General features: G+C 40.5%; 2 protein-coding genes across 2 annotated transcripts; both read right to left on the bottom strand.

The window, feature by feature from the left end:
- Positions 1-1,120: 1,120 nt before the first annotated feature.
- Positions 1,121-3,922, bottom strand: LOC109763012 (large ribosomal subunit protein mL43). The gene is made up of 3 exons (XM_020321884.3): positions 3,722-3,922; positions 2,372-2,478; positions 1,121-1,507 (listed from the first exon to the last, which is right to left on the bottom strand). Exons 1-3 carry the CDS (start codon positions 3,799-3,801, stop codon positions 1,335-1,337), a joined length of 360 nt encoding a protein of 119 aa, XP_020177473.1. The 5' UTR covers positions 3,802-3,922; the 3' UTR covers positions 1,121-1,334.
- Positions 3,923-7,471: 3,549 nt separating this feature from the next.
- LOC109763006 (casein kinase II subunit alpha-2) lies at positions 7,472-12,547 on the bottom strand. Its single transcript, XM_020321879.4, has 10 exons — positions 12,039-12,547; positions 11,075-11,204; positions 10,310-10,504; positions 9,074-9,231; positions 8,551-8,641; positions 8,363-8,428; positions 8,137-8,219; positions 7,963-8,026; positions 7,816-7,884; positions 7,472-7,665 (listed from the first exon to the last, which is right to left on the bottom strand). Exons 1-10 carry the CDS (start codon positions 12,122-12,124, stop codon positions 7,609-7,611), a joined length of 999 nt encoding a protein of 332 aa, XP_020177468.1. The 5' UTR covers positions 12,125-12,547; the 3' UTR covers positions 7,472-7,608.
- Between the last annotated feature and the right edge of the window lie 1,586 nt (positions 12,548-14,133).

Here is a 14,133-nt window from a genome sequence, read left to right as displayed (position 1 = left end):
ACGCACGATGAGCGCCAATGGGAGGGCCTCGAGGAGATGATGGCCCTCTCTGCGGCCGGCGACGTCGCCATCCCCGAGCTGGAGATGGTGAGGACGGAGGAGGTGATGGAGGAGGAGCCCGTGGTCGCGTTCCACCCGGGCCTGGTGGGCCAGCAGTGGAGCTGGTCGTGCACGGCTCCGGAGATGGCCGACGCCGTGGGAGGCATGAACTCGGAGCGGGAGGCGTCGCCACGGGAGAAGGTGGTGCAGGCACCTCCCGCCTTCCAGCCCGCCCCGTGTACCAGGCACCGCCGTCCCACCTCTGGACGCCGCCGGACTACGTCGACCTCGTCAGCGACGACGACGACAACGGCGGCCACCAAGAAGACGGTGACAGCCACGGCATCGACGGGCACGGCAGGAGCGTGCGGGCGACGCTTTTCTTTTGTTTTTTATGTTAATTATGTCTGTGAACTGTGGAACTGGGCCGTTTTGTGGCCGTAATGTTTAATTATGTTTTATGTGTTCATGTTTGCCCTTATTTTAAATTTTTTCGGCATTTCATTTTAGTTTTTGTTTTTTTTATCACGTCATCCCGGACATGATTTGGGCGCGCCGACAACCCAACGGCCGCAAACAGACATGGGCGACCTCATTGCCGCTCCAAACGGACGAAAACAAGCCAAACCGGACATGATTTGGGCGCACCGGCAACCCAACGGCTGCAAACAGACATGGGCGACCCCATTACCACTCCAAACGGACGAAAACAGGCCAAACCGGACGTCTTTTATGGATCGTGCACTGGAGTTGGCCTAAACAAACGGAATATGGTAGTGGCTGGAGGGAGCTTTCCGGTCGCGGCAGCAAGAGGAATTGGGGCGTCTTTGCTGCATATGAGAATGGGGGAGAACCGGATGGATAGCTACTGGCTTTTCTCGCATAAAATATCTTTCGAGGACGGTTTGAGCCAACAGCTGGACTTGCCTCCACTTCCCATGTAGGACGGTTCAGTATGACGGTAACATTGACATGCAAAAATTGAGAAAGAAACGAAGGAGCAGATGACACGAAGACCAACCAGTGAACCGACATGAAAAATGAACAGCGGTGACCAACTGACAGGCAGGGACACGAACGATTTCACTGGCCAGAGCGCTGAGAGCTCGCTATTTCACGGGAGCTTAGTAACTAGAGTGATTATCAGATTATTATGTCTCAAACAAAACAAAAGGAGCACAGAGTGAAACTGTAACTACTGACAAAAGGTAGGTCTAATAGCAGCACAGTGTTCTTGCCATAGATCTCAAACAGTTCAACAGGAACACTGCAACAGCCTGTCTCGGAACTTTGACTCACATCTTCAGTTCCGTCGTCCATGTCCCCTGGACACTTGGCCGTTTCGTCACGTGTCTGGTTCTCAGCTTCACCACTTTCCTGCCCAGAGAACACCTTAGCCTACTAGCTTGCAACATGATGTCCTCAGGTGCTAAATTTCTGACACAAACCACTCTCTCGTTATGGTTTTCTGCACAAGAATAACGCCGCATAAATATTAAATAATAATCACAAAGCAAGCAAATGTAGCCATGAGTCCATCAAAACTAACATGGATGGTCTTTTGATATGAATCATGTCTCACTGACATGTGAGTGGGCCCTGTCAGTGAGTTAGGGAGTGGTAATTCCTGTAATGCCAATATTTGGGTGGGCATTTTATGAAAAATATCCTAATAAGTAATCTCCTCCTACAACAGAGGAACAGAATCTATATGGTTGTTTGGCCTGCGTAATGCCGTAACTCCTTGTACAACATCAGATTTGGTTTGGCTAGTACAGTGGAATGGAATTATCGTTGGGCTAAACATTACAAAAGTGAAAGAAGTTACTACAATATGTGAAATGCATTCCACAGAAATTGTTGAATGAACCTGTGTCCCCTCACCACCACAAAATATGTGGCACGTCTCTATTCCATCAGAGATGGATGTATTTGACGTAGAACAAGCGCATCCCTCAAACAAAACAAGCTAATATTCTCTAAAGAAGATATATTCATACGAAGGGCACAACGTTAACCATGTCATGCTTGAACCATGTGAGTTCACCTTTGGGTTGTTGAGCAAGTCAAATTCATCACAAGTACTTACGTACATGGAAGAAACAGCTACAAATATCCCAGTGCTGCAATTTAAAACTAAATATGGCTAGTGTAAACTGCAGTACTTGACTGCAAGAGACTGCATGAAAAATAATTGACTATGCATTTTGTCAGTACCAACACAAAGATCTAAACCACCATCAGAAAGTAACACCATTATAAGTAATACAGTTGCCAGCCATATAACTCTTGATGTAACACTATGATGGTCAAAAGGAATGGAAGATCTTACTGTAAATGCCCTTCAAGTTAGGATGCTGACCACGGACAAGCTGTGTCACTACCTCTAACTGGGGATTCTTTTCCTTCAAAGCTGGAAGATGTGACTCCATAAAAGCCCTGCAATTCCAAGGAGTGCTAGATGTGAAGGAGCAGGCAAATTGAAAGATTCAAGTGTTCAGGCACTGAATCCTGACGACAAAGATATTGATACAAGCAATATTTAAGCTGCAAAGTCATACAACTAATGCTTATTGTATAGCCTACCAATCCACGGGGAAAGAGGATAATATGTGAAACTGTGAATAAACTTATGTCCAAGAATCCAAAATCCCGAGCTTGATTTACAGCACAACCAGCAAATAACTATTGGCTTAAACTGTAACTGAACTGTTTCTTCTAAACAAAATTTCTCCATTTCCAATAATTCAGTAGTCAAAGCCTTCCAAGTCATGCACTGAATTTTCATGTTCATAAGGGAGTTCAAATTAAAGCATGGAAACAGCCTCTTGCAGAAATGTAGGGAAAGGCTGCGTACAAAAGACCCAAATGGTCGGACCCTTCCCCGGACCCTGTGCAAGCGGGAGCTACGTGCACCGGGCTGCCCTTTTTTTTAATCAAACTGCTACCGACCAGAGAGAAGTTAAGCAGGCTAGAAAGGTTCTGCCTCGTCCAATTTACATCAATAGGTGCAGTTCCACTATCATGAGAATGCCTCTAGTACTTCCTTCCATCCTTGAGCCATACTCCCTCAGTTTATAATGTCACTTATGAAATAGCACTGTCTTCTAGATATAACTTTCGCAATGACAGTCAAAGTCCAATAATATGCTAGCAGACACATTCAAACATATAACACGGAAGTTTTCTGCTTACAATTTTGTCGAAATCATTTCCATGTTGCCAATCAACACACACAACTCTATATTGGTTAAGTTTGACTGTATGCATACCATAACGGCCTACATCAGTAAACAGAGGGGGTATTTTCACAGCCTATGTACCTTTTATGACATGGCCCAAAGTATCCAAGAACACTCAATCTTGACAGTTAGTCCTTCACGGGTACATCTCAAACCTGTCCGGCCACACACTACTGGCATCTTTCAGCAAAACCAGACAACAGGGTATACTAACCATAACACATTTTTAAGGAAGATCTTTACAACTAAATTTTTCCATGCAGAAACTGGCTTTGTGCAAAGTGTCAGACAGCAAGTACCTTACGCACGGTCTGCACAATCAACAGAACGAGCAAGTCGGGTCTCCCCTACCGAATGTTACCGCATCAAAGCAGAACAGATCAAATCGCTAGGGTCTGTCTAGCGGTGAAATCGGCCCTTATGGGCATGATGAAGGGTACCTGATTCCCCTGCTGCTCCCTCCCCAATCGCAGTAGTTCACCACAAGCTTCTGCAGCTGCCAAACACCCCTCATCGCCATCACGCCGCCCTCAGGATCAAAAAGTGTGTGGGTGGGGGACTGGGGAGGAGGAAAGGGGGGACGCCCGGAGAGGAAACCTAGCTGAAGGGGAGACAGAGATGGGCCGGCCCAGGAGCACGGGAGGCCACAGCCTCCTTTTTCTGTTTTTTGACGTTTTCTGTTTTCGTTTTTTGCTTTATTTTTGTACATTTGTTTATACTTTAAAATATTCGAAATACACAAATTACAAAATGCAGTCTACAAAAAGCATTTGAAAACTTCTGAAAAATTATTTTAAATATGTTGAACAAGTATTTGAAAAATATCGAAAAGGTATTTTAAAAATATTAATCAAGCATTTGGAAAAATGTTGAATGTGTATAAAAAAAATGTTGATCATGTATTAATTTTTTTTTGATTTTTTATCATGTATCTAAAATGTTAATCAAGCATTCAAAAAAAGTTGAACAAGTATTTAAAAAATATTAATCAAATATTTAAGAAATGTTAAATGTGTATAGAAAAAATGTTGACCATGTATTAAAAAAACATTAATATTGTATTTGAAAAATCTTAATCAAGCATTAAAACAATGTTACATGTGCATAGAAAAATGTTGACCATGTGTTAAAAAAGTGTTGAAAATGTGTATAGAACAATTGTTCACATGTATTAAAAAATTCTAATATTGTATTTGAAAAATGTTAATCAAGCATTTTTAAAAATGTGTATAGAAAAAAATGTCGACCATGTATTCAAAAAATGTGTATAGAAAAATGTTAAAGGTTATTTGAACAATGTTCTTGATGTATGCGAAAAATGTAGAATGAAAACTAAAAGAAAGAAAAGTTTTTTAATGGTTATATTGTATTTAAAAATGTTAAACAAGTATTTTTAAAAATGTAAATCAAGCATTTGAAAATTGTGAAAATGTGTATAGAAAAAATGTTGATCATGTATTAAAAAAATGTTAAACTCACATTTAAAAATGTAAACATGTATTTGAAAATGTTCTTGACATATAAGAAAAATGTAGAATGGAAACTAAAAGAAATAAAAGAAAAAATCAATGAGAACAAGAAACCAAAGAAAAAGTAAACAAAAATAAAACCAAAGAAACAAATGCAAAAAGAACGAAAACAGTAAAAATCAATAAAGAGACAAATAATAACAAAAAAATGTTGAAAACCAAGAAAGGAAAAAAAGAAGAAGGAAATGAGTAAGGAAAGAAAAACCGATAAAAGCAATGAAAAGGACAAAGAAAAACACAAAAAAAAGGAGAATATATAAGAAAACCAAATCAAAAACAAAAAGGAAACGAGAAAAAGGAAAGAAAAGACCTGGAGAAAACCAAATAAAATGAAGCAAAAAAAAAGAAAAAAGAAAAAACAGTAAAACTGAGAAAACGAGAAAAACCTGTTGGAAATCTGGCTCGTTTTGCCTCAACCAGAGTAGGTGGCGCCCTAGTACAATGGCAGGAACTCGACGCTAGCTCGCGAGCTAGCACCGCAGGTAACTATCGAGTAGACCAGGGACCGAATCCCCTATGAGGTCCCTTTTTTTTGTTTTTTTTTTGCCATTTTAGTGTTCGTGAGTGGGTCGGCCTAGTTGTTTGCGTGAGTCACTATTTCCTTTAGCGAGGGCAGATTCCATCTCGCTTAAGGCGAGATATAGCCCCCGCGGGAGAGGGGAGGAGATGGCGGAGAAGTCCGAACTGTGGGGTTGGACCGTTGGAGGGTGACGCTCCTGTTAGAGCCCAAAGGAACTAGAAAAGGAACGGCGATATCGGCCCATACATATCACCCATCAATTAGCGGTAGCTCCCTTTTTATTCGCTTATTTACCATTTTTGTGTTTCTCGAGTGGGCCGACCTAGTTGCCTGCACGAGTCGCTATTTCCTTTAGCGTGAGCAAATTCCGTCTCGCTTAAGGCGAGATATAGCTCCCGTGGGAGAGGGAAGGGGATGGCGACGAAGTACGAACTGTGGGGTTGGACCGTTGGAGGGCGACGCTCCTGTTATAGCCCAAAGGAACTAGAAAAGGAATGACAATATTGGCCCATACATATCACCCATCAACTAGCGGTACCTCCCTTTTTATTCCCTTATTACCATTTTAGTGTTCATGAGCGGGCCGGCCCAGTTGCCTGCGCGAGTCGCTATTTCCTTCAGCAAGAGCAGATTCCATCTTGCTTAAGGCGAGATAGCTCCCACGGGAGAGGGAAGGGGATAGCGGCGAAGTATGAACTGTGGAGTTGGACCATTGGAGGGTGACGCTCCTGTTAGGGCCCAACGGAACTAGAAAAGGAACTGCAATATGGGCCATATCACCCATCAAGTAGCGGTTTTCAGGCTGCGTCCGGGGCAGCAATTTGTCTCTCCTCAAGCGCTTTCTTAATTGGCTGGTCTAGTGCGGAAGCGCCCTTCTTCCTTTCCCTTTTTCTTTCGTTTTTGTTTATTACTTCATTTAAATTTATGAAATTGCTTACAACAACTTAATGAAAAAACTATATATGAACAGAAAAGTTCATCACGCGTTTAAAGAAAAATGTTCATGTAGTGTTAAAAATATGTTTGCATAACTTTAACAAATGTTGATAGAATTCAAAATAATATGATGGTGACATTTAAAAAATGTTCATGCATTTCAAGAAAATGTCCGTGCGATTTAAAATGTTTATACAATATAAAAAATGTTTGCATAACTTTTAAGAAGTGTTTGTACCATTAAAAAATTCACGTGTTTCAAAAAATATTCATGACATTTTAATATTATGTAATATAAAAAGGTGTAAATTTAAAAAATGTTTCGTACCATTCAAAAAATGTAAGTGCCATTTACAAAATGTTCACATATTCCAGAAAAATTTACGTGACATTTAAAATGTTTATACAATGTAAAAAAATCAAAACATTCAAAAAGAACTTTGTAACATATAAAACATTGTTCAAGCATTTAAAAAAATATTTTCATGATTTAAAAGAAATGTTTGGTCCCATTGAAAAAAATGTTCAACGTGTATTTGAAAATGTTTAACATTTCTTCAAAGAAATTGTTGCAAACATGTTCATGTAAAAATGTTAATAATTTATTTGAAAAGTGTTCAATGTGTATAAAATAATGTTACACGTGTATATGAAAAATATGCAACATGTATTGAAAAACTCGACATGTATTTGAATAAAGAAAAATAAAATGGAAAAAAACCAAAGTAGACTGATAAAGAAACACACACAAGAAGAAGAAAAATAGTGAATACAAAAGGAAAACCCAAAGAAAAAAATTATAGAGACACAGAAAAATAAAAACCCCAACAAAAAACGATAAAAACCACCACAGAAATTTATTGGATTTTTAAAAATTTACGCAAATATTTTTCTTACATTGCATAATATTTTTCTTAAAATGTCAAAAAGATTTTTTGAAACACATGAAACTTTTTAATTGGTACAAACATTTTCTTAGAAGTTGTGTGAACATTTTTTTTAACAGAGTCCCTCAAATTAAGCCCAAAATCCTAACGAAAACATAATATCAAGAACCTTTTTTTGAGGGGCAATATCAAGAACTTTTAGTTGCATGGAAAAACTAATCATCAAGTCATGACAACGCGTAGCCTGTCTGTTTTGTAGACTCGTGGTTTAAACTTCCAAGTAATAAAAAAATAAAAAAAATTAGGAGCCAATCAGAGATTCATGACAGCGTCCCAACCATCAGGTCAAGTAATCAACTTCTGCATCAATTCGATGCTAGATGGATCTAATTCCACAACTGTTCAACAGAAGCAGCTTTCGCGTCTCAATTCTCTTGGCTCTCTTGGGTTCTTGGCTACGTTCTCCCCCTGCTGTTTTCTGCTGCCCTCACCTGATGAAAGTACTCATGCGCCTGCAGTGGGATCAAAAGGAACGTGTCATACATTGTCCAAGGATAATACTTGAGGACACACCATCGCATAAGCTGACTCCAGGTTAACAAGTTGGTTAACACACTATTTGCATATCATATTATTATGAAAGAATAGGTGCAGAGACAAACCATGGCTTCTTCGGCTGTAAGCCTATCTTGATGGTCAAAGCGAAGAAGTTTATCAAGAAAGTCGATGGCCTGCATAGGGTATTGCAGCAATTAGACAGGGCATTGAGAAATGACAGATGGACGGGGAAAACAGGGGAAATATATAACCTCTTCGGACACGAGATGCCTATTTTCAGCATTGACAAACTTGGACCAAGATTTCCTGTTATGCCTGTGTTAAGCAATAGCGTACATGTAAATCAAGAAAACTGTTGTTTCCTGATGCGAAATGTGATAATAGTTACACCATACGGATAAGATGTTCAGAGTACTGTGAGTTACCTCCCAATCAGTGCCTCTAGCTGAGGATCAAGCACAATTCTGTATTTTCCCAAATAAGCATTAAGTTCATCTGTACCTAGCACCTGCTCAGAAGTATAAAAAAATTGTTACTGGCAACCTTCAACCGAAAAAGGAAGATGATGTTCACATATGCATTATGCTCAGGCATAGCACGCATGCACACGGCTATATGAGCAAATACAAGATAATTGTGACAATGGCAAACCTTGGCTATTTTGAAAAGCTGGTCATGGTTGTCGTGACCATAGAAGAATGGTTCCTTGCGGAATATCTGCGTGCAGAACAACAAATAAATCATAACTGACGTCTAATTATTCAGTCATTAGTGTTCACAGAAGCAAGGTCTTTGTGAATTTCATTGTAATGTTTACAGATCACAGGAAGGAAACATACCATTCCAGCAAACATACAGCCAAGGCTCCACATATCCAAAGAGTAGTCGTACCCTTGGAAGTCAACAAGCAATTCAGGCCCCTTAAAATACCTGAATAAAGAAAGAAAAAAGCTCCAGTCAAAATATCCACATGCTCAGATATAAGAGTTCATACATCCATCTGACTCTGATCAAGTTCCTCTAACCTTACTACTCAAATATGTATAACTATAGTCCACAAAAACAGCAAATTTTGACATGATGATTTTGCTAGATCAGAAGGGGATTCAAAATTCGGAAACAAACAGCAACTCTGCCAAATTAAGTAGCACAGATCTCCTGAAAACAAGGGAATGGCGGATGGCAGAACGATTTGTTGCGTAAGGTATATATTTCTTAAAAAAACAGTGAGCATTCTTGAATAGAAGAACTAGAACCTGATACAGGACCAAGAGATGCCTACATATAAATTACATATGAAACTTGGATACCGCATTGCTATAAATGACCAGAGCTACAAAATGTTATATTTTATCAACTTGCCTCGAAGCAACACGAACGTTGTACTCCTTCTCAGGAAAGTAAAACTCAGCAAGTCCCCAATCAATCAGGCGAAGCTTGCGAAGCTCATGGTCAATCATAACATTGTGAGGCTTGACATCACGATGCATAATTCCTTGGGAATGACAGTAATCTAATGCCTGAAATGTGAGCAGGCTGGCAATCAGTAAAACAACAACAAAAATGATGGAGATTACTTTTCTAGGTAAGAAATACAATCCATTAAAATGTTGTATAAGATTGAAAATCCTAGGGGGGGAACAAGTCCAGAACATGTAATGTGAACAACTAACCAAAAAAAATAGAACAGTAGGAGATCCTATATTTACAAGTTACAACAAACTAAAAGAAACTTAGTTTCATTTATAGAGACTAAGTGAAAATGAGCCAGTTATCTTACTGTATTCCAACAAGAAGCAAACAAAGTTCGGTAACTTATCAAATGAAAACTACATCAGCATAAGCATATGGAAGAAAGTTATGAAATTATCGCTAACACAATTCACTGGTTTGGCTATCTACTACCACTGCGACAAGTCTTTTTGCCAAGGAACTGGAGACACATTTGCACTTATTTTAATTAAAGATGTAGCTGAAAATTGTAGTGCCCTCATAAGCTATTTTTCTCTAGGAAAAAATAACCGAATTTTGAAGACACCTGGCTCGTCATATCAAAGAAAAACAGAAAGGCGATCAACAACTTGGGAGAGTATATACATGCCAGACTAGCCATGCAAGAAATAAGTTTTACTGTTGCGCTCAGCCTCACATTCAAAGTACTGGACATTCAGTATTACGGCCTTAAACATACCATGCTAGAGACACTACATTATCCTTCTACAGTTTCTGCACGTATTTATTGTAGCCAAATCCTCAACCCTATCCTCCATGTTTCAATAATCAATATACGAGGACCAACCCAGATAATTCACCGTCAGCAATTGATGTTGACCACATGTAACAATCGATAAGCACCACCCATGGGTCAGCCTCTCAAGGAACATATGCATGGAAAACAACTGAAACTCTCATAATAAAATCACAAGACGTGCAACTACAAAATAATTGCAGTAAAATTCATAACAGGGAAGATTTAGCTCATAGCAGTGTAAGACTGTTAGATGTGTACAACCACATAAATATATCACAACTTTATTATCAGCTAGATGTGATACAGGTTCAACACTTCTTCCAATGATTAAATAAAATAAGGTGTACCTTAAGAAGTTCATAAATATAGAACCGGATGTCATAGTCTGTAAATGTTGGATAGAGAACTTTGAAATCTGTGCTGTTTACATATTCAAATACCAAACTTGGAGTTTTTGATTGCTGGTCTCTGACGACATTAAGAAGCTTAATAATATTTGGACCACCACAAAGGTTCTGAAGAATCTTTATTTCCCTCTTTATCTGCATAAAAAAATCACATATTTGGATAGCACAAAGAACACGATAAGCAGGTAAATAGAGTTGAATGCAGCAGAAGGTGCATAGCCAACAAATGAGCAAGAGTGACATCATACACTTAAAGAAACAGGCGGAACTTGTCAGCTGAAAAGGGTATGAAGACTAATAACAGAGCTGATGCTAAACTGATCTCTAACGGTGATAAAATTAGAAGGTTTCGGTCCTAAAAAAAACATTAGCAGGTTTCGAACTAGTTAGTTGCATCATATGGTGCAAGTGGTTAGTCACAAGATGTGAGTTATGGATGTAAATGGACGAAGAAACATAAGATCCCTTGACCAGCTTGTTAATTGTACAGTTGTACCTATCAGCTGCAAGCTGAAAATTGTAGAAATGGCATTAAACAGGATAGGATGAAACTTTTCAGTAGACTAGTGAAGGAGGGATCCATAGTTAGAGAAGTAGGAAATGCAGAGTATGTAACCATCGAATTACGCCAAGTATTGATGTTATCAGCTGTAATATAATAGCAGACCATCAAAATGTGCTAATCTTCAAAGTACACAAGGATACCTTCTTTTTCTTAACAGGCTTGAGGATTTTAATGACGCAACGCTCATCGTTTGTTACATTAATCCCTTCAAAGACTTCACTGTATTTCCCTCTGCCTACTTTCCGCACGACCTCATAATCATCCTGCTCACTGAATGGGGAAGAACCATCAGTTAATCAAACTAAGTACATCGCTACAAGAAACAAGATATTCATTCCATAATTTTTTTTATTGTTTTTCACTCCGAAATTCACCAACTAAAAAAAAGGCTACAACACATGTCAAAATTTTGAAACAGTAAGCAAAAGTGGATTCACTACTGTGATAGCGATTGAGGGTCATATGACTACTGTTTAAACGTTCAAAGATTTTGTCCAATTGGGCATTTTGGTTGGTACAACTCCATTCTGTTTTGCTAAGACCGACCTACCTACAGTGATATTAAATGGCCTCCATCAATGCTATTTTGCAGGTGTTTTAGTCTTCTGGTATACAGTTCTCTGGATGCAGCCCCAGTCAAGGCATAATTCTAACAAGTACAACAGCTCAAACAACAAGCATAGTAAGACGACCCAAAATAGCAAAACACTCGTCAGTAGTATTCAAGAACAGCTCCAATCGAACCTCACACAGACACCTAAAACAACAAAATAATACTGTATGATCACAGCCCGATGACCAAAGGTTTTCAAATCCTACAGGCCAGAGTTCACTCCTATGACTCCTCATTGTATAATACACCGATCAATCAAGCAATATAATGAATGATCCACCCAGTCCGTTCCAATCTCTGCAATTGAACATATAAATCATCATACACCTTCGTACACAGCATGCACCGATATATCCCCCAGCAGTGACACATTGTTGTTCAATTAATTTTAGATGCGATCCTCCCGCGTAATCAGTTAATCACTCTACTCTAGATCATGGCACAGAAAGAAAAAAAACAGGAGCAGAGTGAGGCGCTAGTTTTATTTTTACCCCCATTGGACGGAGAGGGCCTCGTAGTCCCAGTACTCCCTGGGGCGGCGCACGTTCACGTCCGCGTAGACGCGGGCCGTCGACATGGCGGCCGCCACAACGGCCGACCCCGCGAAGCGGGCGCGGGGGAGGGAGCCCGCGTTCGCCGCCGCCCCCGCCGCAGCCGCCGCGAGGGCCGCGACGGTGCCTGTGGCGAGGGAGCCGACGGTGGCGAGGAGGGAGGGGAGTATGGTGGCGGTGGTGGTGGGCTCGGGATTTTTGTTTCTTCTCTGTGCGCGTGGTTGGGTTTGGGGCTAGGTCGTGTCGTTCGGACGGGGACGGGCCTATATCACGGCGTGCGGGGGCGTCGCCGCCGGCTTGCCGCTGGTGGAGGGGTGCGTCGCGCCGGCCAAACCGGTTAACCTGTGCTTGATCGGTGACTGTGAGACGATGTTGAATCTGGATCAGAAAAATACGGCCACGGAGAAACCGGAGCAAAAATAGGTTGGAAAAATAATTCCCTCTTTTTAAGTTAGATTTTTTTTCTTTTTTATATGGGTAGGGATCTAGTACTTTTTTTTAGACAAGGTGAGGGATCTACTTTAAACTTAGAAAATTTCCGTCGGTTGAGACCTAGCAAAAGCATTTTATCTAGAAGCCCGGTCCAGTGACAAGCCCGAAAACCCGGTCCGGACACAAGCATTTTAGTCTAAGGAAATCAATAATTAAGCTAAAAGCTAAACAGAAGCCCAATTATGGCAGGATTATCTTTTCGGCTGAAAAACAAAACCTGAGCCTGCCCCAAGAGACAAGCCTGACCCGACACCACTCGGTTTTTCCGACTAGGTTGTTGAGATGCCAATGCCAAAGTTTGATGCTATCACTAAGTATTGTAAAAAAAATACAAAATAATCACATAAAAGGTGTTTATTTTCAAGAAACGGGTTAAGGAGTTCAATGAGAAACACAAGGGTTCGGGGAAGAGACTTTGTGCCAAAGGGTACCTTTATCCTTTGATGGTAAAAAAAATCCTAACCGGAGGCGGTAGATTGTTTTCGGCATTGGGAATATCCATCCACCACGCTCCTTCCACGTTGTCCATGTGATTATGGTGATAATAGGGTGTAAGGCCATTTCCCTACTTTGTGTTTTGGATGATGATGACAACTCTTTGTTGGTCTAATCTTGTGCTAAGTGCTTCAGGTTCTCAGTGATTAGGTTTGCATCGATTAGCTATTCTCTCTGGAAGGAAAAGATCGAAGACGGTGTTTGTCTACATGTTTATCTCTTTGGTCGTAGGAAACCCGTACTATTAAGAGGGAATCCACATCAGAAGGAGTTGGGTGAATCATTGCACGTACACTTCTTCCTCACCCACCTTTGCCTTCCTTGTTGTGTGAGAGAGAGGTTCCCCCTTCTTTTTCAACTGTTGTTGTGTTCTCCCAGCGGTTGTACCGCTCGTTCGAGCGGTTGTACCGCTGGCCCTTGGCACTAACCCAACCACCACCCCAGGGGTGATACCCTGGGGTTGAACAGCCCAGTCATGACCAAGCGGTTGTACCGCTAACCCCGGACGGTGGTATCGCCACCGTGCTTAAACTTGACTGCGGTGTGTCATTGGCGGTTGTACCGGCCAGGTATCGCTCAACAACCGGCTCGGCTTCTATTTTGATGCGGTACATAGGCAGTGGTGGCCCGCTTGTTGAAGGAAATATGCCCTAGAGGCAATAATAAATTTATTATTTATTTCCTTATTTTCATGATACATGTTTATTATTCATGCTAGAATTGTATTAACCGGAAACTTGATACATGTGTGAATACATAGACAAACATAGTGTCACTAGTATGCCTCTACTTGACTAGCTCGTTGAATCAAAGATGGTTAAGTTTCCTAGCCATAGACATGAGTTGTCATTTGATTAACGGGATCACATCATTAGAGAATGATGTGATTGACTTGACCCATTCCGTTAGCTTAGCACTTGATCGTTTAGTATGTTGCTATTGCTTTCTTCATGACTTATACATGTTCCTATGACTATGAGATTATGCAACTCCCGTTTACCGAAGGAACAATTTGTGTGCTACCAAACATCACAACGTAACTGGGTGA

This window comes from Aegilops tauschii, chromosome 4, assembly GCF_002575655.3.
Source record: "Aegilops tauschii subsp. strangulata cultivar AL8/78 chromosome 4, Aet v6.0, whole genome shotgun sequence".
In the NCBI taxonomy this organism is placed as follows: Eukaryota; Viridiplantae; Streptophyta; class Magnoliopsida; order Poales; family Poaceae; genus Aegilops; species Aegilops tauschii.
Note: the sequence above shows the minus strand (reverse complement) of the source record. Positions and strands in the feature narration are given on the sequence as shown.

What these genes read in the sequence shown, in the direction of transcription:
- LOC109763006 (XM_020321879.4), bottom strand. Translation starts at nt 12,124, where the DNA reads ATGTCGACGGCCCGCGTCTACGCGGACGTGAACGTGCGCCGCCCCAGG. An exon ending in AGCCTGTTAAGAAAAAGAAG is followed by an intron (nt 10,505 to 11,074) that starts GTATCCTTGTGT and finishes TTTTTTATGCAG; the next exon opens with ATAAAGAGGGAAATAAAGAT. An exon ending in ATATTTATGAACTTCTTAAG is followed by an intron (nt 9,232 to 10,309) that starts GTACACCTTATT and finishes CTCACATTTCAG; the next exon opens with GCATTAGATTACTGTCATTC.
- LOC109763012 (XM_020321884.3), bottom strand. Translation starts at nt 3,801, where the DNA reads ATGGCGATGAGGGGTGTTTGGCAGCTGCAGAAGCTTGTGGTGAACTAC. An exon ending in GGGAGCAGCAGGGGAATCAG is followed by an intron (nt 2,479 to 3,721) that starts GTACCCTTCATC and finishes TTGGAATTGCAG; the next exon opens with GGCTTTTATGGAGTCACATC. An exon ending in TAACTTGAAGGGCATTTACA is followed by an intron (nt 1,508 to 2,371) that starts GTAAGATCTTCC and finishes ATTCTTGTGCAG; the next exon opens with AAAACCATAACGAGAGAGTG.